The following is a 26,835-nucleotide window of genomic DNA, read 5'->3' on the forward strand; positions in this document are numbered from 1 at the left end:
TGGCAGCCCATATCTGAAAGCACCTGCTTTGCATTTTGTTTGAATTTAGTGTATCTGCACAAGCTTTTTTTCCTTATCCTGTAATTCAAACAAAGCTTTCTTCAACTTCATCATAGTTGAGAGAGATTGGGGTTTTATCTTTGATGTGTTTATTCTTAAAAGCTTCAGTACCTTGGCTCTTAGTTTTGTTCTCTTTTAAAGCCTTTGTTGTAACTGTTCTCTTCTATGGAGATGTATCCACTCTAGTTGATGTTCTTCATTGCAACTCAAAATGTGAAGTATCTCTGTGGCAGCTGTATTTTTCTTAATTCCCTGGGAGACTCATTCAGAATATTTGCCTCTAAATGCTGATAAAAGGAGCATGATGGTAGGATTCTTTTATCCTAACGGAGTAAAAATTATTTTATATTCCTGCTTCTGAGTTTGTCAGTCTTAAAAAGCTGATGTTTCCATTGAGGAAAGGTGAAAAAGTTTTTCTCTGAAGGTTATGTCCATATGATACTGTGTTATGTACCCACTATATTTGCATTTTTCCTTAATAGACTTTACTCCCCCTAAAAAGAAAAGATTTATGGGAGCCAAAAAACAGGTTGACTGAAAGAAGTGAAATGAGGTTTTTTTCTTCACATTCTGTAAAGCCATCAAAACACAGGTAATAAGAAAGATTATTCTTTAACAGGGTCTCAGTGAGAAAATGGATTTGCTTCCATGGTGGTGTGAGGAGACACATTCTTCAGAATTATTCCAGAAAAACAAAAATCTAATTCATCAAAGTCATTATGCCACAGCTGTTACAACAATCTGTCTCCTACTGAATGCTAGCCAGCTAACTTAAGAAGTGACATTTTTCACAGTTTATTGTTTTCTCATCAACATGGCACCAACCACATCAAATATAATCACCCAGTCATGTTGGCATTGATGAATTAGCCATGTGCTTTCTATTTACAGATACAGGAGTTTCAATTTCTTTTGGGGAAAAGAGAAGTTTTAGGTAGAATGTAGGAGTTTTCTCTCTGGTCTGTGTGAATGTTTTCCATGTTCAAGTACTTGTTAAGCTATGCAGGAATTCAGTAGCATAACTGAGTATTTTTACAGAAACACATAGTTCTGCAAAACTTCACTGGATTTTTTCAATGGATTATGGGTGGGTGAAGCATTTTGGCTCCATTCTTTGCCATAACCGGAACTGTGTTGTTCTTACTCTTTCTGGGGTCAACACTACTTCCCCCCACCATAATTTGTCATACAGATATGACTGTACAAATGTAGTAGATGCTGGTAAGAGGCAAAGGCTACAAGGAGGAAAACTATCTGGAAATAATCTTCTTGCTAGTCCGATGTATGAAGACAACAGAGGTACTCCACAGTTTGGGATTCACAGTCATACAGGCCCCTTGTTTTTGTAATATTTGCAACATATACAATGTTGACCATGATAAATATAAAAGCATGTCCACCTACAGTCTTTGAGAAGAGAAAGTCCCTTCCAACTTGGATCTTCCAGCTGGATCTTCTTCTGGGTCTTTTACATACAAATTTCAGCAGCAAGAGCAGCCATAGTGCTGAGATACTAAAAAAATGCATCTGCACCACAAGAAACTGCATTTCAGATCTCCTGTATAAACGATAAAAATAAAAAGTATCTTGGCAATTAATTTTCAGCTGTGAAACACGCTTTTGTAAAGCTGTGACTATAATTTTTCTTGCACAGAACTCTTTGTACTCCCTTATTGTTACCATATGCAGAGCCTTTTTGTAGTTCAGCCACTCCATGAATAGCCAAACTCTGAACAATTTTTTTCTTCCTTAAATTTCTTTCTAGACATAACCTGTCCAATTTATAATTGCAAAGGAACTGTTAAGAGTATTCAGACTGGAAGCAGGGCTCTCAGCTAAGAGTCTTGCAATGTAGTGTGATGTTGCTCCAAGAAGAAGTTTTGTAAACGGTACCTAGAACTTCTGGTTAACTTTGGAATATTTAAAACTATTCCTCATCTTCTGTCTTACTGCATTATTGGTAATTTTCATCATCTAATTTATGTTGATACGGACACTAGAGCCACTTCATGAAATTCATAACTTCAGGTCATATTTCCATTTGTTTCTTTAAATTCAAAGTAACTAAAAAGTATGGAAAAATGCAAACATTTTCTTTTATGTCACAAGATCAGCAAAATATGGGTTAGATGGCTGCCACTTTTGCTCAGCAGATAACTATTAACATTGGCTTATTGCTTTACATGTGCACGCTGCACATCTGCACTAAAGGCACTGTACTTGACAGGTGGATTAAAATATAAACTTGAGTAACTTCTGATTACCTTTATGTTCAGGAACTGAAGTCTCAATATTTAGAACCTAGTTTAGGCATGGTGTAACTTTTCTGGTTGATGGAGCCTTAATCATGGTGCTGCAATTCATCACTCTCCAGGTTTTATCAGGACCTGGCTTCCAGGACTTCTGTGTTTCCACGGTATGCTTTGAGAAACTTGTTGGTTTGATAGAGGTGATCTTGTAGGAATTTTTTTTGAGAGAGTTGATACATTGCTTGCAAACAAGTGAGAGATGTCTGGAATTACAGGATAATTCTATCAAGGTATTAAGAAACCCTTTCCATGAGAATGAAGTTAGTGAGGTGTTTTCGGGAGGGATTGTAGTTCAGGTCTTGAATGATTAGTTTTGCACCAGGGTTTTGAATGAGTCTAGGAAAAACAAGATGTTTCTGAAAGCTGAATGTGATCATATCTCTGGTAGTTAAGATGGGATGCGTAAGTGTCTGGTCAAGAAAATTAAGCACTCGTCAAGAAAAACAGCACTGTCATTTTTGTTTTGGGGTTTTTTTGTGGGTTGGTTTTTTGTTGTTGTTGTTTTTATTTTGGGGGTTTTTTGGTTTTTTGTTTTGTCAATTTTTGTTTCAATTTTGCTTTTAAAGAAACCCACTTCATTTAAACTTCTACATCTCTACCTCAGAACACAGTTATGCTTTGCAATCTCCAGGTGATGATCCATCTAGCTGAAGTTTATGTTTCAGGTAGTAACGGATACAAACTGCTTGAGGAAAGAATTCAGGAAAATCTGAAGTTGATTTTTTTGAAAGAGCCCTGTAGTGCTTCATTTTTCATTGTCAGTAATTTTGCTTTTTACAATAAAGGGATTTTAGAGATGCTCAGCTCATCTTTCTTGTACTAGTCTGCTCTTTTTACGGTAAATGTTTCTCATGCCCAAACGATTTGGATTATTTGTTTTTGGGTTGGTTGGGGTTTTTTTCAGTAATATTCTGACTGCTGGCAAGAGAGACTTGTTGCAGGTTGATTTAGCACACTTTGTTCCATATCTGGAAGAAGAAAGTGACTTCTGTACCTGGGCTGTTGTCTCACACTTATCTTAACAGTGATAATTTTCAGTCATTGAAAAAGAAGCAATAATATTTCATCAGTAGAAGAGATTTAGCTTGGCGATGATCTTAATCTTAACTGTGCTCATTGTTCACACAAGCTCTAAAGCAAAACTTCACTAAAAAGAAATTTCATCAGACTTGCTAGGAATTATATATTCTTCTTAGGAATACTATATTAAATCTAATAAAGTCAGCCTTCATAAACCTGTAATTAAACAAAGAGGAGAAAAAGAAATAAATACATCGTTTAAAGAAAGAAAGAAATTCATCATTTTAATAGTATCATGATGAGGAAACCTGACAGTGGTGGGTTTTTTGACTTTTATCAATCTAAAACTGAAATAGGTGTTTTGAAAAGGCAGTGTATCATCTTTCACGTCACCAGAACTTAGTGGGGAATATGTGCAAACCTGCAGCTTGAGACAGATTTTCTTTTTTTTTTCCCCCTTCATATAGGTATTTTTAAGCTCAGTCTGACATAGTAACTGGCATGCAGCTCATGAAGGTGCTGTGAAGCTGATTCATGCTTTCTCCTGAATCTCCAGTTGTGTGTGTATTACCATGAGAGATTCTCAGGCACCTGCAAGTAACAATCCAATAATTGAATTTATAGTATGTTGTTTATAAATGTTGAAACATTTTGTCACATAATTTTGTCAGGATAATAATTTCTGATTTCTGAAAGAAACGAAACAAAAAAATCAAACAGAAAAGCCCTTTATATAGGGTGTAGTTTTTTAGCTTATAAAGAAGGAATCATATATGTTTTCTGTTTATTATTTGTCCTGGTTCACCACTCAGCGTTCTGATGAGTATTCCTTAATTGAAAAAGATCACTGAAGTATGAGTGGAGAAGTTTAAGAGTAAGACAATCCGTACCTTCTTCTTTTTCTTTGCTTGAAGGATTCTTTTATCACACAGTAAATTTCAACATATGACAACCTTTCTTACCTTTTCTTTTCAGAGAGAAATTTCTTAAGAAATTATTATTGCATTAAAGCTGCCTTAAGTAATAACATTTGCCATCTATTTGACTGAAACTCTCCAAAGTTTTCTTATGCCCTTGCTTATATAGTCACTGTCTAACAAAACCCCCTAAAATATTTAAAATACTTGCCTGCAGAGTAACAAAAAAGAAAAAAAGATATTGCTTAAATGGAAACCAGCTGATTTTGTGAAGCATTGAAAATCTGATTTAAAATATTTTTCCTTGAGAGATATCCTATTTTCAGTATTCTTGAGGAGTAGAAGCTACTTTGTGCCAAACCAAACTGAAATGCCACTCATACTCTCCTACCTCTCATGTGTTGTCTCTGTCCATAATAGGGTTATTATACAGGTAGTTAAGTGCTAAGTAAATAGTTGGGTACTATTTGGAAAAGACAAAATCTACATTACAAACAACTTTTTGAGGATTCTGGAAAAAAAACAAACAAACGGTGTATGTAATAGTGGAAGTAAATAGTGTCATGGTTTAAACCCAGTTGGCAACTCAGCACCCACAGAGCCTCTCACTCAAATTCCCCTGGTGGGACGGGGGAGAGATTTGGAGGACTAAAAGTGAGAAAACCCGTAGCTTGTGGTACGGCCTGTTTAATAGTTAAAGCAAAAGGCATGCGCGCAAGCCAAGAAATACAAGGAATGCACTCAGTGCCTCCCATGGGCAGGCAGGCATTCTGCCATCTCCGGGGGAGCACAGCTCCATCACACCTAGTGGCTATCTGGGAAGACAAAGGCTGTCACTCGGAATGTAAGCTTCCTTCCTTTTTCTTCCTCCAGCTTGATACGCTGAGCATGATACACTGTGGTATGGAATATCCTTTGGATCAGTTAGGATCAGCTGTTCCAGCTGTGTCCCCTACCAACTCCTTGTGCACTCCCAGTTCTCTCTCTTTTGGGGTGGGCTGAGAGGCTGAAAAATACTTGAATGTTGCAAAAGCACTGCTCAGTAGTCACTGAAACATCCCGATATTATAAACACTCTTTCCAGCAGAAATACAAAACGCATCCCTCCATGAGCTATTGCAAAAAAAATTTAACTCTGTTCCAGCAAAACCCACTGCATCCAGCCATAGTATACATTTATAGGTGGTAGTGGGAAAATGCACAGTCCAGAAGAAACACTGTCAATACCATCTGTACTATCTACAGTAAAAAAATTTAGTGTACATGTGTTGTCTAAACCTACTTATGCAGTTGTTCTTCATGATTAATTGTCTTGTCTAGTTTTCTGAACTGCACTACAGGGAACACCATGTATTTGGTACTTCTTGTCAAAAATTACTCCCTAATCTGTAGTGACAGTTATAGAACAGAGCAGAAAGTAGTTTGATCTACATAGCATGGCTCTGAAGACATCCAGGTTTAAGTCAAAGACAGACTATATATAGCTTGAATTATTTCTCTAAAAATGAATGAATGAAAAAATTACTTGCCTCAAGAAAATTACTTGGAATTCCAGTGCCATCTTGTAATGAATTTCAATAAATATTGTCATAGATAGGATTTTTCTCAGTGCATCCTGAAGCAACATCATGTACTATTTCAGCTCCTCTTTCTCATCCAGCCTGTATTCGTTGTAGAGATTCTAATGTTTTCTATTTTTTACTAGAAAATTTCTCTCTAATACTAGAAAGAAGCAATTGAGGAAAGAAGGAAATTGCTATGTTTGGCTAGAGTCAGTATTTTTATAATAAAGGAATAGTATTCTGTCTGGCGGTATTTTTTTCTTCTGGAAGGCAGTCCATCTCAAGACAGTTCTTCTTTCTTCCTGTATTCTACAAACAAGTCCCCCAAGACATTTTGAGATGTCAGACCAAATAGCCCCGATAGATACAGAATCATGGGAGAAATTCCTATTATTTTCCATTTCTGTAGAAAAGCAGATGCTTCTCTACAGTCTACTTGGAATCTCTGAATCTTCTTTCAGAGACTCTTGGAAATGCTACATACAGTCCTATAATTCCAATACAGGAGCTATGGTAGCATGGATAAAGAGCAGTCAAAAATCCAGTAGTAGTTTTGAAACACCTGCCATTGTAAAGGAGCACAAATAATATTTTTTTCCTATGATAAAGAAACATTCCCTAAAAACAGTGCTTACAATTACAGAAGCACTGATACAGATGCAAGAACTGTTGAATGGTCATTGTAAGCCAGTTTAACCACATAATCTTCCTTCTACAAATACTTGCATAATCATTTTCTGTATTCATTGATCATAAGAATAATTAAATCTTTTGGGCTAAGCTTGCAGCGGACCTAACAGTTACACTTACCTGCTGTCCCTCAGAGCCCTGTGGGGAACTTTGTATACTTACCATGACCTCACTGTTAAGTGTTTTAACTGGTAGTATCTCTAGCTTGTTTTCGAGAAGTAAAGTTATTCATAGCCAGAGTTCAGCTCAGCCTTCGTTTCTGTACCTGCAGCAGACTGTGTGTAAATATTAACTAGGTACATATCCTGTAGTACCCAGTGCTAGAAGAAGTCTGGGCTAACTAGTAACTTGGAAATGCCTTAGTTTTGGAGGTGTATAGAACCATATTTAGAAATTTTCTAAATAATTGTGAGAAAATTAGTAAGTGTTATATGTGTGCTGCATGTGTAGACTCAAGAGTCAGAGAGGAAACATAATAATAAAAACTCTACCATTTTATGCATTGGACAGTGTTGTTTTCTTCTTCCTTGCTACCAGGAAAGGACTGTTCAGAGATAACATCTGAAAGATAGTGTAAGTTATCTCAAGAGTCACAAACTTCCCTAGGATGTCAGCACATAAATAAGGTAGTGGTCATGCAGACAGCCAGGATACTGATGACCCTTTTTACACTCTCAGCATGTCATCCACTCATGATGTGACAGGAAACCACAGCAAGAGCTGGCAGGAAAGTAAGGTAAGGCATTTTATTCCCACAGGACTTCCCAGACAAAGTAACTTGTTATTGGATCTGACAAGTAGGTTAGTGTATGGGCTTCTTACAGAGCCAATACTGTACCAAAAATAATGAGTTTGACAATGTGTGCATCCAGCTGATCTCCCTGTTCATGTTAAGTATGTCTGGAATTTCTGGCATAGTCAAGGATCTAGGGTGGGAGAAAACAGGTTCTTAGGGAAGTGTGATGTTGTCACTAGATGATATGGCAGCAGTTTTTCATAGTGCTTATTGTTTTCTTCATAGTTTGTTGAACTAGCTCAATATATGTCTACCTATATGTAGTACATATTAGCAATAGTGTGGAAGGCATGAGTATACATTCTTGGATGAAGCAGTCACCAGAGCCCCTGCAGGCATGATTTTGACTAAACTTTTACATTGATTGTTAGCTGACAGGCCAAAGCAGGGCTTAAGAGGGGGGCTAAATGCAGCAAGGGTAAAATAGATTAACATAAAACCAGCAAATATGTTATATGCTCTCTTCTCAGCAGTAGTGATCAAAGTCTAGCAGTGTGAGAAGTCAGCCCTAAGGGGCTGTATGCTTAGGAGGGCAGACTGGAGAAGGGTGCCTGTGAAGCTGCAGGGGGAAAGTCTAGATGCATTTAAGAGAAAGCTCCTCTTCAGCAGACACAAAGTAGTGTCCCACTTACATAGGGCAAATACCTGAGAGCTCACAATTTCAGCTTAAAACATTAATTTAATGGCTGAAAAAACGACTCTGCCTGCTCTTGTTCCATTGCCAGTGAAAGTTAACCTGACTCATTGTCAGAATTGTCAATGAATAAACATCAACTTTAACCCACCTTTCTTTAGCCCTTTTCTGTCTCCTCTGGTCACCTAAACAGGCAGTTGATCCAAAACCAATTACTTAGTTACAGCAGTATACATCCACTTTAAATCCTTTGTATAATTTGCATTGATATAACTGCAACCAACTTCTGGACTCTTAAGAAAACAAGTAACTTGTGAAATACCAGTGTGGAAAATTCCATGTTTCCCAAGGGAAAAAAGAACAAGTGGGTAAGGCACAGGACTTCTCAGGCAAGGTGTAGGTGGAAATCTTCTAGTACCCCCGTGAATGTCATGAGCTAAAGTTTCTTACTACCAATCATTTCTATAACGTTAATTTAAATACAGATTAGTTACGAGATTTTGTGTTGCAACCTCATAAATAAGTAGGCTAAGTAAGTAGCTGCTTTCTGTTATTTAATGAAAAATACACAAGCAAGATGCATTATTTCATATGTTTGGTTATGTTGGACCACTGTGATTTGCCAGACTAACAATTCCTTCATTGCATGTTGAACCTGTCTTTTGTTAAACACCAGCTATTGCCTGGCTACTTCCCACCATGCTGTTTTTATTAATTCTGTCTTAGGTCTTTTGCTTCTTTTGTTGTTTCTTTTCTCTGCTTTCATTCTCAAAATGTATTGCATTTAACTGTTGACACAGATTTACTCCTCTTCTGAAGTCCACAGTATTCCTCAAGTCTGTTTTTTTCCCTTCATCTTCAGTGTTCCTCTGATCTAACTGTTCCATTTTGTTTTGACTTTTGATTGTCCCAGGGTCCGATTGGTATGGATGGAAAGCTGGTAGGTGATTTGTTAAAAACCAGTGAAATTTAGGCCTTTCACATACTCCCCTCTTTGCTTTTTAAAATTACTTATGCTGAAATGTATGTTAGTCAAATACTGGCTTCCTTCAGCATAACTGAGTTCAACTCCAGTTGCATGGATTTTCAACAGGTTGCTGAAAAGTCACTTCAGTCTTTTATGCCTATGCAAAGAAATGGAGGTCAGCTCAGCTCCTCCTGTTCATTAGCATTAGCTAATTTTCTATGTGAGTTAGATTGGAAGACAGATGTTCCTCCTTGGGTGCTCTGTCCAAGGGTAGTTTGGTGGTGCCTTTCAAACAGCAGGATATCAGTTCTAACTACATTTCTGTGACTCTTCCTTGTTTCACAAATTCTTAAATTTTGTGTTTTAATTTCTCTGCCTGGATTGTGGGCTAATTAAATCTGAACAGCCTCATGTCCCATAATAAATGCATTTGTATGATATTCCAGATACTCAATAGATGCTGCTTGAATTAAGTTAGAAATAATATTTAATTTTATACAATGCATTTGTTAATGCATTTGTACTTGTGTGTATATTTGTGTAGCTTTATGTTTAAATGTATGAGCTTGGACGTTTATGTTCCCAGCTCTTTAAAGATTAACACCATGGAAAAGCTGTGAAAATCTAGTTTTGGCACTTTCTTATGCTATTGCTTTCTCTCTCTTTTCTCCCTTCCCAGGGCACCCTTTTTCACTGATACCCTGGATACCTATTTGCTTTTCTATCCTTTTGCTTACTACAAGCCCCATTTCCTTTGCAAACTCAACTTGTTAATTTGCAGTGTCAGCTTTCATTTTCTCCTTTTTCTTTCCTGTGCTCCTTGAGATTTCTTTCTGTTGTTAAGTAACTTGTCTGTAAGGTTTACAATGTGCAATCAATATGGTTTTTTTAATCTCTTATAGGGGATTGATAACTTACCTGTTGACTTTAGTTACACCATGGATATTTTCTTTTTGTTTTAATATCATTTATATATCAGCTGCTAATATTAGGTTCAATTGCTAGGAAGGGAATAATTCACAACAGTAGAAGACTTTCCATCATGGGAATTAGAATAGGTTGCCAAATCCCTTTGTTTGCCTCAAAATATTGTATTAAGCTAGTAAATAGGAATATAGAAGAGAAAATTGTTCTGGAGATTTGACTGAAACCATATTATGCAGCTATACCCACTATAGTAATTTAGATTTAAAAAAACAGCAGTATTCAGTTGGGATAATCAAGTATATGAGCAATAATCCAGGGTTCAAAGCAGTAGCCACCAAAATGTACCTAATCAGTCCAGTGGTATTGGGACTGATCCCAAAATGTGTGCAGAGACTGCAATTAGTTGGTATGTAGAATCAGTGAATCAATTTTAGAATATGTAACAGATTTGAATAAAGAGATACTCATTAGACAAAAATCAGAGTAATGCTGGCTTTTCAGTCTTGAACAGTATTTTCTCCCTGTTGGTTATCTAAAATTTGAAGGACTTATAGCTAAAGCATTTTAACCCATTAATAACTGGGGGTGATTTATGCAGCAATGAACCAGACTGATTTCAGCAGTCCTGGGGCCGTTTTTGGAACACAAGCAGATAAACTGAGATTGAGCTTGCTCCAATGAGTTATAGTATCAGATGGAATTCATGTTAGAGGGTTTTTTTAATGAACACCAAAGTGACTCAAGGGGCTTTATTCCTGACCTTTTCACAACATGGGAAAATGAGAGAAGGAAAAATTAACAGGCCCTTTTTGTATCCCACACTTTGAGTTGCTGTTGTGTGAAAATAACCCTTTACAATTTAAAATGTGAGTGTTGTGATGCTTTTGTACCCATACTTTTGTAAGAAGAGCTGATGAGTTTCGTAATTCAGTGCTTGCCGCACCCTCTGGGTAGTGTCACTTAGTGGATCACTTATGAGAAAGGAAAATTCTACTGTAACTGCAGTGGATAGTAGGGCAAGATTGCTCAGAAATATTGAAGGATTGGGAACCATTGTAAAAAACAGAAAATCATTCACTAATACAATTTTTTTTTGCTGAAGGAGCTAATAGCCAAGGGATTTAAAGCATCCTGCTGTGAGTACTTTTGTATTCAGCATCTGCATTTATACCTAAATGCAGGATAATTGTAATATTGGCCACATATATAAACTAAGAGAAATGCAGCTATTCCTGATATCTCAGAGTTTTCTGTTTACACGAAAAACCATTGTCCTATAAAAATTCTTTTCCCAGCATTTTCTGTATTTGAGACATGAAAAAAGGGTAATTATGAATGCTCAGTACCAGAAAGGCAAAGTAGTGATGCTGTTGAGATTGAGAGTAGAAAACACTGTTGTGGGAGCACGATTGCAGCCCTCACCTAACCATCAATTCAGGATATGTTTGTGTTATGTGTATATGTTTCTTGTATCATACATATAGCATGTACCATGTGGACACTTAGCAACCTTTATGTCTTAGATAAAGAAAAAAGTCGATTTTCAAATCTCATTGTTAAAATATATATGCTTATATTCTGTTTATTTGCCATCTACTGCTTTAAATCAACTCTGTGTTGAAATATTTTGGTAATTTCAGACCTTCATTTTAGTTTTGCCTTTTATATATATATATGTTGGAGACAGCCTTTAATGATTTGGTCAAAATCTATTGCAACTTTAGATATTCTTGTGAGCAGATGCATTATGAATTTCATGTATAAGATTTGCAGGCACAGACCTCGGTTTAGGTAATTTATACAATTTTATTGTACTGGCTGCCCATTACTGCATCAATAAGCAATTCCTGATGATTTTAAGATCAGGTATAACATAAAATAGCTTAAAACCTGCTGTGAGGGGAAGATTGAGGTAAAATCTGAGTGCTGAAGAGTCTCAGTCATGTTCATTTAGCCAGTGTGATGTGTAACTTCATAGAGCTCACCAGCTCAGAAAGTTTTACCTAATATTTGAACTGGAGAACCTCAGCCAGTAAGTTTGGGTTTTTTAATATCCTCTATGGTGCAGTTTTGTTCTAAGGAATGAATAGAAAACTGCGGCATCCACAACAAGGAATACTTTATGCTCCACTCAGTGTAAAGATTAGATAGCCACAGTAATTCTGTATTTTACCATTATTCCCTTGTAATGTGATTCCATATATTTTTAAAAATATTTAAAAACCTTTGTGTGAATTTAAATACCATTTTATTGTGGTTTTTAATTGGCACAAAAATTTTTATTAATTGCTATAAAAAACATTTCATTATTTGGTTTTCTTGTTGATAATGATTTCCAGTTGAAATGTTTTCGCCCCCCACTCCATCTAAAATCGCCCAGAATCACAGGATGGTTGAAGTTGGAAGGGACCTCTGGAGGTCATCTGGTCTAACCTTTCTGCTCAAGTAGAGCTATCTCGAGCAGTTTGCCCGGGATCACATCAAGATGGTTTCTGAGTGTCTGCAAGAATGGAAACTCCACAATCTCCCATGTTCCTGTGCTTGGTTAACAGTAAAAAAAGTGTTTCCTGATATTCAGACAGAAAAGTTTCAACTCTCTGTAGGAATACCTTCCAGCTGAAGTGGCTACATGCTCAGTTTCTGTCAACAAAAGGAATCATAATTTCAGTTTAACTGAAATATTATTTTAATTTTCATGAAACTAGGCGTTTAGAATTCTCTCTTAGGAGAAATATGCAATTTTTTTTTCTCTGTCTTGCAGTGTGAGCTGAGTGTCTGGGTCATGCTGTTCATAGTCACAGCTACAGTACTGTTTGCTAAAATACTTCTGCTTCATGCAAGTAATTTCTATTAAGGGCACTAAAATAATTCATTACTTTCACTGGCTTTTCTGGTCTAGGGAAATTCGGGATAGGAATTCTACTCTGTAAGGGCTTGCAGCAGCAAGAAATACAGTTCCTCAGTGTGCAAAGGATGCCTCTCCACTTGTCCAGGAGTGATGCAGCGGAGATGTTGATAAATAAGAGAGAGGAAATGTATCAGCTGTCTTCTTGGATTGACTGACAAAAGCTCATCTCAAACCTTTTGCAGTTGCTGGTTTAAATGCTTATTTGTACTTGCTTAAAACTGTGATGCCTGTAGCAATGGCAAAAAGACTACTGTTTGTCCAGCAGTGTGTTCCTCCAGTTTTGAGACTTTTTCATTCAATCAGCAGTAATAGTAAATAATTAGCATCTCCTTGAAGCATGAAGGTGAGCCATAATAGAGAAATGAAAGAGAAAAAACCCATACCTTCTTCTGAATCAGCTCAGCACCTCTGGCTTCTTTCTCACTTGAGAACTGTCAATTAGGTCTTCCTATCATTTCCAAATTGTTATGAGTATCTAATATAAGAAGTTTCTCAAATGCAGTTTTAATATCTTATTGTAATTTATTTCTAGAATCAGTTAGTTGCAAGAAATTTCTTCCATTTTAATTGAAACACTCAAATTCAGTATCAACGTAAGAGTCCGAAATCTGACTTCAATGCAGTCACTGTGTATTTTGTTAGCTCCTTATTAGAGAGCACTGTAACTATTTTCTACTATTTAAGGTGTTCATCCTTGTCATAACGTTCCATAATCTTTTGTTTTTCTTGGTTTTTTTCAGGGTCAGCCTGGTCCTCAAGTAAGTGCCATCTTATTTTCTTACAAAAGTAACAGTTAAAAATGGGGCCCACTGAGCTCAGGTTGTCTGCAAAGTATTTTACTGTATTTTTGATCCTACTATAATAAGATAGAAACTGGTAACCATTGCATAATTCTATAAGAAAAATATTTCCCAAGAGAGAAATATATGCCCCCTGCATATGGTTGAGTTCCCTCAGCTGTCTGACCAGATGGTGGGGTTAACAACATAATACTGAATAGAGCAAATCTCCTAACTGTGACTTGAAACTTTGCCACCAAACTTTAAAGCAAGATAAAATAACTTAGCAAATGTGTAGCAAATGTAATACTTCAACTGCTTATTAATCACATGCTAATAATGTTGCTATAATCCAGGCAACCCTCAGTTATTTCAAATATTGCACTGCTAGCTATTTTGACTAATTAGATACGCTGCTTTGAATTAGTTCTGCTTTATTTAAGAACCATAGAACTTTTTATTGTGGGCTGTAATTAAAGACGTGGAAATCTAGGGACCTAACTTCACTTCTAAGGGAGAAATAGACCAGCAGAAAGGAAACATTACATATAGAAAAAATTAAATGTGAATTATTTAAGTGCTATAATATTATGGAAGAGCAAGGAAATTTGAAAAAATAAAAAATAAAAATTACAAAGCCCATACCAATGCCATACTTAGTGAAGTCAGTTGAGAAACTCAGCCTTTTTGTATGCTCCATATGCTTTGTGGGAAGTAAGCGTTGGTCTGAGGAACTGTCTTAGCACAAATCAGTTGCCCGAACCAGGATTTCTATGAGGGCCTTTTATAGTTCAGAATCATAATTGAAAGTTAAAGCTTTACCACCTTATTGTCTAGCATTTTTTTAAGACTTTCATTAAGAGAAGCAAGCATTTCTTTTAGATTTTTCAGTTTCTAAACATCATTTTCTGTTGAAAGACAGATTGATTTACAAACCCTCAAACCTCTTGGCCTGAATGCACAGTATCCTTGCAGTGCCAGGCTCAGTTTAATAGAATTGTATAAGAAGTCCATATGTTACTGGAGATGACCACTGCCCATGGCACTTAGGTTTCACAATAGGCTCTTGATGTGTGAACTGCTGGGGGTTGGTAAAGAGAGAGATTGTAATTCTGTGTGGCACTGTAGCTCTGAACAAGCTCTTTTGAGGACCTGAGGCTGACACTTGAGCCTGTGGGCTGCCTTCTAGTTGATGTTAACTTGTGCTGTCACCCATGTCCTTTCCTTCTGGGTTTGGACTCCCACCTCCCACATTTCAGTTGCTTAGAGAATGTCTCTTGCCTAATGCTTGTAAACAGCTGCTCAGACTTTGGAGCTCATATCTCTACATGAAATGCCCTGGGGTAGCTGTAGGCAAGGAACCACCATGGAGATTGCAGCATTCAGTGCTGTTTCAAGGGCAGAAAGGCAGAGAAATCTAGTCCCAAGTGTAATAGAAATGAGGTGCAAACCAAAGAAAAAGCCCTCTAAAAATGTTCCCAAAATTGTTTTAAGAGAGAATTCTTACATGCTAAATTCAGTAATTCCTCCCAGTGGAAATGTCCATTTCTGGGTCATCACCATTGTCCTCAGCAACAGGTACCATTATTCTTAGTAATGCCTTTTCCTCCTTTTCAGCTCAAGATGTTCTTATTTTATCAGCAGGGTATGCGTGTACTCAGTCATTTCGACTGGCTGATTGAGTCCATGAGTAATTCTTTTAAGAGCACTGGTGGGGTAGACATAAGGGCATGAAACACAGTCATGTTCAGCTTTACATTAAGATGCCTAAAGCCAGAATCTTGTGTTGTGTAGGTGTTGACCTATGAGGTGTCTAAGCACTCCTTGCAGTCAGTGAAGATTAAGTCAATACTCAGCGCACCTAGAAACCTGTTTAGCTCATGCTAAACTTCTTGGGCTCAATTACATTGTTTGCATTCAGGCATTTGTTGCTGTGTGAATTGATCCAGCGTCTCTGGCCTTAGCCACTGGCTGTTTTATGTACACGGGCTGGAGTCTGTGTTGGACTGTGGTTGTAGCTGTCAGTCACAGGCAGCTGTCTTGGATACCCAGGGAATCTCTCACATGACACTAGCTGCACACATTCGTGCCTCCTAATTCCAGATTCTGACCATAGGCAGCTATTGAATCGGATAACCATTCCGCTGAATTGCTTTCTAGCCAGTGTTGACATCTGTGCGTCTCAGGCGACTGCATGGAGGCTGTGCATTTAGAAGTTTATCCCCTTAAACTGAAAGTTTATCCCCTTAAACTGAAACTCAGATCCAGATAACTTGGTGAGACAGCATTTTTTAAATATTGAAAGGGGTGGCTTTTAAATACTGGAAGGTGTGGTTGAAAATCTCAAGACTTTTAGAAATTAAATCACAGAAAACAGAATCTGTTCACATACAGGTAATATCATGCCTTGGCATGTCATTAAGTAATGCAGAAATTCCAGCCTATTATGATTGCCAGCAATTTACCTGGTGTTAACTGCATCCGTAAGAAATTCAAAATTTTAAGTATTGATCAGTTTGGTTGGTAAGTCAAGTCTTCCTGGCTTCAAAGAACAAAATTATTATGCTGATTGGAGAAGCACTTAGAAAGTTTCTGATGTCCTAGCCATGTACGTCCATGCTGAGATCAGGGATAAATTCAACTTGTTTCTATACTCACTGTCCTACTAACTCCTATTCTTTTTCGGTATGGTTTTATAAAGTACACACTAAATTCACCTAACAGACATCTAACTAATTACTAGGCACAACCTCTTATTTAAAATTTTTTTTCTGCTTATTTTCTTCAAAAATACTTAACAAAAGGTAATTTTGCTTCACATTTTCCCATTTTAAGTAACAAGAGGCCTTATTACAGGCACCTTTCTTTTTTCTTCAGACAAAAGCTTATGGTTCTGTTGTATCTCTGAATAGACCACAATAAAAAAACTAAATAATTCCTAGCCTAATCTTTTGAAAAATAAAGTTCCTTCTTATGATTTTGGTTTTCTGTTAAAAAGAAAGCTACTTTAAATACCATGTAAGCTGTGTTCTTCTGTAGAAGAGCAAGTAATAAAATATGTAATATTTTTGCTGAAATTAAATTCTGACTCTTGAGTGACCCAAAAAGATATCTGCTTTTCCTTATTTGGAATATAAATATGTATTTAAATTAGCTTGAACCAGAAAGGGTTCTTCTCCTACTAAATCTATACAATCAAATTCTGCCAATACTTACTCTTTTTTAAATAATGGAAGTATTCCTGCTTGTCAGAGAACAAAGTTTAGCATCTAGTCTAATGTTAATTCCGTAAGAAATGTACTATCTGGGTAAAGAGAGAAGGCTGGCTATTTTAAACGTTTTTTGTTGTTTAGAAATAAGGTTTATGTAAATACTGGAAGCTATGCCTTTAATATTATGGTGAAAGAAGACAAAACAGTTCTTTAAAAAAAATCTTGCTGAACTAAAACTATTAAAGACTGTGAGTGTGGGGCAGGGTGATCTTGTGGTGTGACTTCGTCTCAGCCAGCCAACTGTTTCCTTCTTCAGGGCAGTATCCTCTCCCGGCCTATCTCTGGCACAACATATTTTGTCTCTCATGTCAGCATGCATGAGCACTCTCTGTGTTGGACTTTGAGATACAGCAGCTCCACAGATGCTTGTCCTTTCTCTTTGGCAGCTGTCCATGTCTGCATTAGAAATGGACAAAGTATTAATGATTGATATTTATTTTCATGAGATCCTTGTTTTCCTTTATGTGACACATCCCTGGATGTGATGGTGTAACAGCCTGAAATTTTCCAGTCCCTGGTGCACAATAAAGGGTTTCCATAGCAATTCTGGTGACAAATGTATGTGTGCATTTTTTTTTCACCATCGAGCATCAAGGTATGCGACTGGAGTATTTTTAATTTCTGATGACAGAGATTCTGATTCATGGTTAAACTGGCTATTACTGGCTTGTGCTGTCTACAGTGCTGGTGGGAATCATTTTAACTTTTAGTTTTCTGGTTTTTGTCAAAGGACAGAGAAACACAACACACCACCTGCCCTAGTTTTGAGTGGGTTTGGAAGGCAGCAGTCTAGGGAAGATATTTATCACTTCCTAGAGAACACTGTGATGGTTGAGAGAGTCCTAGATCTTAGAAAAGAGTATCTGACAGTAGGAAGGATGGGAAAGGGGGTGTATAAATAAAATATATTTTAATTCCAGCTGAGCTTCCCTTTCAGTTTTGGTAGTTTGGATGGCCATCTGCATTCCACAACCTGTTAAATATTGCTCTCAATGCGTGCCATTCAGTAGTGGGGCAGTTGATAACATCAAGTGATCATGTAGGTGTTTTTATGGCTTTTTAAGCTACAGACAAGGTACATGATATCCTGTTGACCAGAGCTGCAGAGTGGTCTCTACCTGTCAGATGGTTAGAATTGGACGTATTCATTTTGTTCTGATCACTGTAAATCGAGGTGTAAACTCGCATTGCTTTTTTTTTCTGGTAGTTTGCTCTCAAAAATGCCTCAAGACTTTTTATTTGCATGGAGAGAGGGGGAAGGAGGCAAGAAATACGCTTATGAGGACAAAATCAGCCAAAGGCTGAAGAAATAGTTCATTTTCAGGTACACAGTGCAGTAAAGTTACTGCTCCTGGGAGAATCCCAGTGGTTGTACCCAGGCCATCAGCTGTTCCCATTGTTGAGAACGATCTTGTGGGATATTTCTCATAAAAACTCATACCCTGTGCTCCTTTTTAAACTTCTGATCCATCCAGCTGAAGAATTGTATGAGTCAGTCTGACTATACAAATGTGAATCTGCTTTTGAGTTACAAGTTGCAAGTCAGATTTTACGGTCAAACTTCAAAAATACGTTTATTAACATTAGGTAGCAGACTTTTAAAAGTCTGTTTCTTACTTTCTTTGTACAAATAACAAAGATAAATCCTTGATGCCTTTGCTGCTAGGAACAATTTATTGTAAATTATGAGATCAGAAATTAATCTGAGGGCATCACAAATAAACAAGCTTTTACTGAGTTTCATATGTGTTTAAGCAGGCAGAACTTTAGTTGCCATTCTCCTTTCTTAAATGGTAATAGCATTTGTGAACACTATTGAAATTGTGAGACCTTTTTAGGGAACAGCCTATATTGATTTGTGAACAAGAAGAAACAAATGCCATTTTCATGGCTTTTCGTTTTATGTTAGTTGCTAAAATGAACCACATCAAAGAATGTTAAGAGGAGAAATCATGCTCAAAACTTTTACCATCTTGCTAAGTGTTTATGACACAAAAGCCAGAAATGTGTCTCCTCAGAAGGAGATTGTGCATTTAATTGTTTTTAAGTATGATGCTTTCTCAGCTTCGTATGTAATAAAATAGAAGTTAATTTTGTTAAAAGGCATTGACAACAACAGTGAGCACTTTCAAAAATAAAACACTTCATTTTCCCCTGGTAGACTTACGCACATGTGTAAACCAGAAGAGTTGTGAATATTACATGGTTTTCTTGGCTAAGCAGACAGTATTAGGGCAAGTAAGAGGATTCTTTGCTCTGTAAAGAAGAGAGCACAGAATTGGATATTTAGGGGTAAATTGTTCTGAACTATCTGTTGTACCAACACTAAGGAAGCACCACACATAAATTAAAAGGCAGAGGAGAGTAAAAGTTCCAAGCATCAACAAACAAAATTCTTGTACAATTTGATACTATGCTCTGCTTTCAACATATTTTTTTAGTTATCTTTTCCCACCCTTTTGTCTGGAATTGCAGCAAAGCCTCTAATGGCAGATTGATGACTTCCCTACAGTACCCTGCTAAGTGAACTTAGTTGGGGATAGCTAGACTTTTTAGAGCTCTGCTCTCAGGCTCTATCAGACAGCAAGAGTAGCCCAGACTCCTACCCCAACTGTGCTACTGTGTTCTTTTACTTTGGTAGGCAAGATTTAAGTTACAGTTTCTGTAACTGGTTCTGAAATAGCAGGATATTCAGATGTTCCACAGCATTTCCTGGAGCAGATAATGTATTTATTATTTTCTTGCTTGATTCAGACTTGAATTCGTTAATTTTACAATTACTGATTCAGTCTAGGTTTTGATTTTCTACAAACGGAAAAATAAGAATATTCATCGTACCGAATTCTGTGAAAAGGGCTCCTGTGCAACATAATTAATCAGCTCTGGATGTGCTTGTAAATTAAATTCTGCTTCTATGAAGGTGGCTTCTTTTACTGAATCAGAAGATATCCTTCGGGAGTAGCTGTATGCAATAGATAAAGAAAGCTTGGAAGACGGGCTTTGAGAACAATTTGACCCAAAACTTTTAGAAGTTGATCTCCTCATTTCATAGTTCACATAGCAACAATTTATGATACTCTTAGTCTGAAAAAACAAGCCCTAAAATTAGACAATAAAAATAATATTTTAAACTCTAAAAGAAAATATGCACAGGAGCTTTCTATTTGTTGGATATTACCAGCTTTTCTTCATGGTGGCATCATTAAGTTTTTAAAAGAATTTGGTTTGTTTTCATAAAATAAACATTAAGATCTGATTCACTGATTACATATGCCAGTATAAATGTGATGGGGAATCACACATTAGCATTCCATCTATTCATTTAGAAGTTCCAGCTGTCACCAGGGCATAGTAGATCTTCTAACAGCAAGTGAGAAACTGTGAAGCAAAAATTACTTGCAAGCCTTAATTTGGTAAAACATTTCTTAGCTTAACAGAGTACATATGAGTACAAAAAAGCAATTGCAAACTTAGTATTGTGGTTCCATTATGACATTACAAAGGGTTGTCAAAATATAATTAAGGACTCTGAAGTATTTCTGTATTCCTAAATCATTTCTTTATCAAATGACCTTCATATTTCCTTCCTCTTATTCTACATATGGCAGAAATACACTAGTGCGTTCTGTGTTGTATTAGAGATTATGTCAAAGCAACGTATTGCACTGTGTTCAGGAATATTATATAGTATTTTACTATCCTGCTGCACATGTTTTTAATTTGATATTAAACTCATGCTGGCTTATTGTTTTTAGTGATCTTCATGCTGTGTTTTAGCTTTGAATTCCCGTTCAATTTGTTGCAGATCCCAGTAGTTTCACTAGCTTTAAAAAAAGTGTAGCAGTTATAAAAAAGTGTATTTCATCAAGCTTATTGTGACTCTAAGATAATGCTGTGATGTTTAAGACATCAGACTTTCCCAAAAGTTTTTTTTCAAAACTTTATTTTCAAAATATCACAGTTCCTTTGAAAGCCATTATCAGTTCAGAGGCTGGTGATGTTTTGTGCCAAATGCTTCAAAGTCCTATAAACTTGAGCAGACCTGGGAGATTTGGATCTCATGCTGGTAGAGGAAACCTTCAAAATTTATATTTCCCTTTATAAAATGACACTCTTGTGAACTGAAATTTTACTTCAAGCAAATTTATATGTTGGTAGAAACGCTTTAAGTTTTTTATATTGAATTGATGCTGGCATGAAGATCTGTGCTGATACGTTATTCTTTCCTGTAAGGATGAGTCAAGTTTTGAGAAGGAAGAAAAAGGCAGAAAATGCAGCAGTTACTTTCATTGGAGTATTTTGTGTACTGCCAGTAATGTTACTAATGAGCATGGCATGGAAGTGTCCATTCTGTTTGGGAGCTTCAATCCAGATTGCCAATTTCAAAAATGCTTTGTCTGTCTCTACAGTACTATAGGATTTCCTAATATAGTTTTTACTGAGATCCATCAGTAATATTCAAGAGCTGTGGGCTGCTGAGAAACACGTAAAAGAATCACGTATTTTCAGAAATACAATCCAGCTATATTGCCCAGTATGTCTGCTAGTGATCATTTGCCAAAAAGAATGAATATCCATTTAAGTATAAATATACATATGTGTTTAATTTCCCCTGAAGATGTTCTGAATTTTGTAGTCCGTACTCTTAGTCTTGAGGAAAAAACAATTTTGTTTTTAATAAACTTTATGTTGTCTTAAATTGCTTCCTGTATAAAGATGTTTCCAGCCTTATAGGTTACAAAAATATATTCAGTCATCTCACTTTTATATATGTCTGCATATAAAAGTATGTGTATAAAAATTCACCTGCATTTATCTGGTGTTCCATCTCAGATTTGCTAAATCTGAACAGTTCTCAAAATAGCTCTATGAAATATGTCACTGTAGATTTCCCTTTGCAAATAAGGGAATTGGTGACAATAAATGAAAGATTTAGCTCATGTACTGACATTTGTTTGTCTTACTGTAACATAAATATTATTTATATGCTATTTTTTGTGCTTTTCTTTCTGTATACTATTTGACATTAAATAAATTAATCAGACTAAGGGATGATACATCCCCATCATCCCCTTGACACTTAGAGTGTCAAGCTTTGCCTCTTTTAGCAATGCCTTGTACCTGGGATAGTTCAGAAACATTTGTCGTAACCTAATACTTGCAGGTCACTTCAAGTGGGCTTGTGCAGTGTAGCTTTTATCATGACATTTGTCAGACAGTTCTTGTGAAAAGGCTCTTTTGGGTTCCAATGGAGCCCATGCCCAGAAACAATTTAAGGGACTACAGAAATTGCAAGTGGTCATAGGAAAGAAAGAAGAGTAAGATTCTCAGAAGATTGTATCATGTTTTGCTGAAATAGATTCTTCCCAAGCATTAGCATATGCTAAAGTTTAAAAAGTTACCTAGTTTCTGAAATAATGCCATTGCTCTCAGTTTGTGGATATCTCAGAAGCCTTTCTACCGCTGGTGCTATCTTTTACGTGGCTGTGGCTTTCTACTACTATTTTACTGCTATTTTCTTTTAACCATTCATGATTTAAGTAATCTAACACATCTTTCACAGCAGCATTTTATAGTAGCATTTGCAAACAACACTAAGGGAATATCTAAATCCTTCTTTGACATCCTACTACCCTGAATGAGAAAATATCTCCTGTACTGAGTATCAAAATTTGGAAAAGAAAAAGCAGTGTATAGACAGTATGCCTTGCCTTTGAAATACTGAGTGAAACTCAGAACATTGCTACTGAAACCGATGTATACCACACTGTGTACCACAGTAAATGGAAGAATGGAATTTCCCTATTTTAAAATCCTCCTGCTGGAAATAGATTTAGTGTTAAAATACAGAAAATACATGTTATCTGCAAAACCTTGTTCAGATGTGAGTTATGCAGGCTTGATTGTTTACACAAGTTCAGTCTTTATTACTTTATAAATTTGCCTTGATATGATAGTAAGTACAGGCCAAAATTCTTCAAAATCAGCCTGGTTTTGAAACTAGCCCTCATTTCAAATAGATGAACAGAGAGATTTTCTTTGGAATTTCAGTCATCTCTTTCTATGTAGTTACTACTTATTTTGTAGAGCTGGACTCTGTGCAGCATCTGTTAATGAATTACATAAATCTCCTAGACTGAGCTGCTGGTCAAAGGAGGATCTGCCTGGCAGATATTTGGATGCTATTTCATCACACAGTAGTAATGCAGACAGCAAAACTGAAATATCCGAAAGGCTAAGGATTTTGGAAGATGTATTTTGATGACCAAAGGTACTTCTGTAGGTAGTGAGTGGCAGTGGTGAATCTCCATTGCTCTGAAACTGCCCCCTTCCTTTGCCTTCATCTTCTGTCTGTTTCCTTCAAAATACCTGAAGTTCAGGCATACCATCCTCATCAAAAAGGTTCTTTTAAGTCAAACAAAAAAAGATTAATTGAGCGAAGGGCACTGTCATTACATCTGAGTTATCTACCAGGCTAGTAAACAGTCAGGGAAGCACCAGAGGTGTTTGAATTACAGAAGCCACTATTCAAGTTTTAGGTTAAAAATAGCTGAAACATTGGAATATGAACTACTGTTTCTGAAAATAAAAGAAGTTGTTAACTCCCAGTGAGGAGCTTTTTTCTTACTAAGCTTTTAGGAATAAGTGAGAGAACTGGCCTATGGATAAAAATCTACCAAAGGAAGAGAAAAAGTACTTAATAGTGAATTTTTAATCTCAAAAATCTGGAAGAAGGATTTCATGAGTTTGATTGGAAAAATATGTATTCTTTTTCAATTTCTGTTGTGTTGTGAAAGAAAGCTAGAATATAATTTCATAATCCCAATGCAGTTTTATAAGCTCTACATTCCACTCTACGATATTGGTCTTCTTTTTATGACTTTTTTTCCCCCTCAAATTCTTATTTGATTTGGGGGCATATTAATTGCTTCCATAAAGTAGAATGTTTTGATTGGATTCAAAGCATCAATGCCCAAAGTATCTCCTTAGACCAGGGTGCCGGAAGTATGTGAGTATTTTTGGGCAAAGTAGCTCTGTGTGTGTACAGTCTGCTTCCTGGCTGCTTATGGGTGCAGTTCTCACTGGCTGGTGCAGAAAACTCCTCTGGAGTGGTATTATGGCACTGATACTTTTATAAATTGAGCTAATCAGGAGTTTAAGGAGTGCTAGTTACTTTTTCTCATTTGTTTCGTATCCCTTTCAATGTTCAATGCAAAATAAAAGGTGTGAAATCTGTAGAAATAAAAACAGTTTAGAGCTATGAAATTTTTCCTGCTTCAGTAGTTTTACACAAAAATAATGTAGTTCTTCTAAAGAAAAGGTGAATAAATCAATGTTTAAAAATCTTTGCACTCTAGTTCTTGTAATTGTAGAATTTGAAAGTAGCCTTTAATTCTTGTCTTCCCATTTACCAAGCATTATTTTTTATAGATTTCTAATTTATTGAATTCCTGTGGCATCATTGCTGTTGAATGTAGTGAATACTTATTAAAAAAGGTGCAAGACTAAATCAACTACACTTTCTTTTATTTAATCTTACAAACTATTGAATCTTATGAAGAATCCCATGACTTAAAATAAGTATATTCTTCTATTGACAGGAGACTCATTCTTGTTTATTCCATAGCTACCATGCTATATATTAACTTTTTAACTATTGAGTGAATGCTGATATAGAAATGCAGTATTGTTTTTTAAGTTCCACCATCAGCATGCTCACACAAACACACACACAAACACAAGTATGTATATTCCTATTGGAGAAGGGATAAAAAACAAAATCTGCTGTATAGTCATTTAGTATAGGATCAAGTGAGAGTAAGGGAAGAGGAAAGAAGTAGGAGGCTCTGTGGAGGTTTAGGAGACCAGAACAGCCTACCTGAGATACTGGAGGATGAGGAGTTAATTTTGGTCATGCTGCACTTCTTAGCAGGGCCTATTATGATAGTTCAAGGGTTACTGCTTCTAAACTAAAAGTGGGTAGATTGAGACTAGATACACAGAGAAGAAATTTTTAACAATGAGGATGGTAAAACACTGGCACAGGTTGCCCAGAGAGGTGGTGGATGCCTCATCCCTGGAAACACTTAAGGTCAGATTGGATGGGCAACTTGTTGATCAGCACACTGGTCCAACTGAAGAAGCTCCTGCTCACTCCATGGGGGATAGACTAAATGACCTTTAAACCCTTCCAACACAAACTGTTTGGTGATTCTAAGATAATATGTGATTCTTTTTCAAATCTTGGGTGGGCATCTAATGAGACAGGGATCTGCTGAAGGATGGGTGGAGGATTAGGAAGCCTCAACCAGTCTGTATCAAAACTATCTCATTTTTGAAATGTTTTATTAACCAAATATTGAACACTGAAGCTGATACCATATCATAAATAAAAATATTGCTAAAAATCATAGATCATAGTCTGCAGTGGAAATAGCAAATGTAACAGTAATAGTAAAAAACGCTCCCTGTTCAGTCTGCTTGCTGAATTCTGTTTCTGTAGGGCCCACATCAGTTGTGTTTTATTATGTCTTCCTGCAGTTCTGAGTGCCAGCCAAAATTTTGTGTGTTTCTCTGGTTTTGAAGTAACGAACATTGTGTTTGTATCTTCTCACAATCATCCTTCCTGTTATTGAAATCAGAAGCTCTGGTTGTTTTCTTATAACATGACACATACAGCAGTATTAGGTTTTCTCATTTGTATTTTCATGTCCTGTTTTACCAGTTTACAAGAGTGAAATTTCCTTTGTGGTGGTGGGTTTTGGTTTTTTTTTTTGTGTTTTTTGTTTGTTTGTTTGTTTGTTTTGTTTTGTTGTTGTTGTTTGGTTTTTTGGCTTTTTTGTTGGGTTTGGGGGGTTTTTTGGTTTTTTTTTTTGGTTTTTTCTTCTTTTTTTGTTGTTGCTGTTTTGGTTTGGTTTTGGTTTTTTATAGTCTTGCATCAAATCTCTAACATCATCAGTGAATTTCTGCTTACCTGACAAGCAGGAGAATAGGAAGGTGCACTGTGGATAAGGCATGAGGGCTGAGATTCAGGAAATACATGTATTATAGTGCATTGAGCAATAAGTGAAAGTCAGAAGGCTTTTGACTTTGCCAGAAGCCATTTTCTTTTCTTTAAGAATGTGGCAGTTTTTTCTGCCGCCATAAAATTGATCTTACTGTCACATACAGCACCTACTTGACTCACAAGAAACTTGGCAGATTCGAATCATAATGTTTACTTAAATTAATTTATGGAAACAGTAAAGATGATCCTTGTTTTTTGGTGCTCAGGCAATGGGTACCAAAGGCAAATACCCTCTGTACGATATAATGTTTGTAGGACTGTTTGTGTTGTTTTGTAGGCTTTCAAAAAAACATTATGTTTGTCTGTGGAAGGAAGGGAAAAGGAAGGAGAAGATGACAGTCTTACTCATTAATCAAAGAAAGAATGTCAGAGAAAGGGAGAGGAGATCCCCTTTAGCAGGTTTTTGCTGAGGATATTGGGCCTTGTGCTTTTTGCTGGGTCCTGGATTAGTGAGATAGCAGCGACCCTTCTGCAGCTTCTAGTGTGAGCTGGTGGTTTTTGTGAGCAGCATTATAAGTTTCAAAAAAAGCACCCCATCCCAACCTCAGCAAGTGCACTTCATGAGAAATTAATCTCTAAATTAGTCTAAATGGTTTCTTGACACATTTTGGGTAGGCTATGTTCTCCTGCCTGTAGTTCATAAACTTACCTGATTTATATATTGCTATAAATCACTGACTTCTGAATACAGTTGTATGAATTTACAGAAGGAGTCATTTATAATTTGCTTGTTGTGAATGTTAATGGAGCTGTTTATCTAGATTGCTGTGTAAATCAGTTTTATGTTTCTCAGCTTAAATAATTTACATAGTGTTGGTTAAGGCAGTCACCATTATTGTGTCAAAAATTCAGGTTTCTATTTCTCTGCTTTAGGATTTTTAACAAAAACTTTAGAATATAAGGGGAGGAAATGAGATATTAGTAAGA

At 36.4% G+C, this 26,835-nt stretch overlaps 1 protein-coding gene across 5 annotated transcripts in view; it reads left to right on the forward strand.

Moving 5' to 3' along the window:
* The first annotated feature begins 8,898 nt into the window (after window positions 1–8,898).
* Window positions 8,899–26,835, forward strand: part of COL25A1 (collagen type XXV alpha 1 chain) — a 126,318-nt gene continuing 108,381 nt past the window's right edge. For all 5 annotated transcript variants that reach the window (XM_088163846.1, XM_088163848.1, XM_088163850.1 and 2 more), the window contains exons 1-2: window positions 8,899–8,928; window positions 13,531–13,548. In XM_088163846.1, the coding sequence (XP_088019972.1) occupies window positions 8,914–8,928; window positions 13,531–13,548 (33 nt within the window). In that variant the 5' untranslated portion in view covers window positions 8,899–8,913. The remainder of the gene's footprint in view (window positions 8,929–13,530; window positions 13,549–26,835) is intronic.

Source organism: Sturnus vulgaris, chromosome 4 (genome assembly GCF_052056855.1).
Source record: "Sturnus vulgaris isolate bStuVul1 chromosome 4, bStuVul1.hap1, whole genome shotgun sequence".
Classification (NCBI taxonomy): Eukaryota; Metazoa; Chordata; class Aves; order Passeriformes; family Sturnidae; genus Sturnus; species Sturnus vulgaris.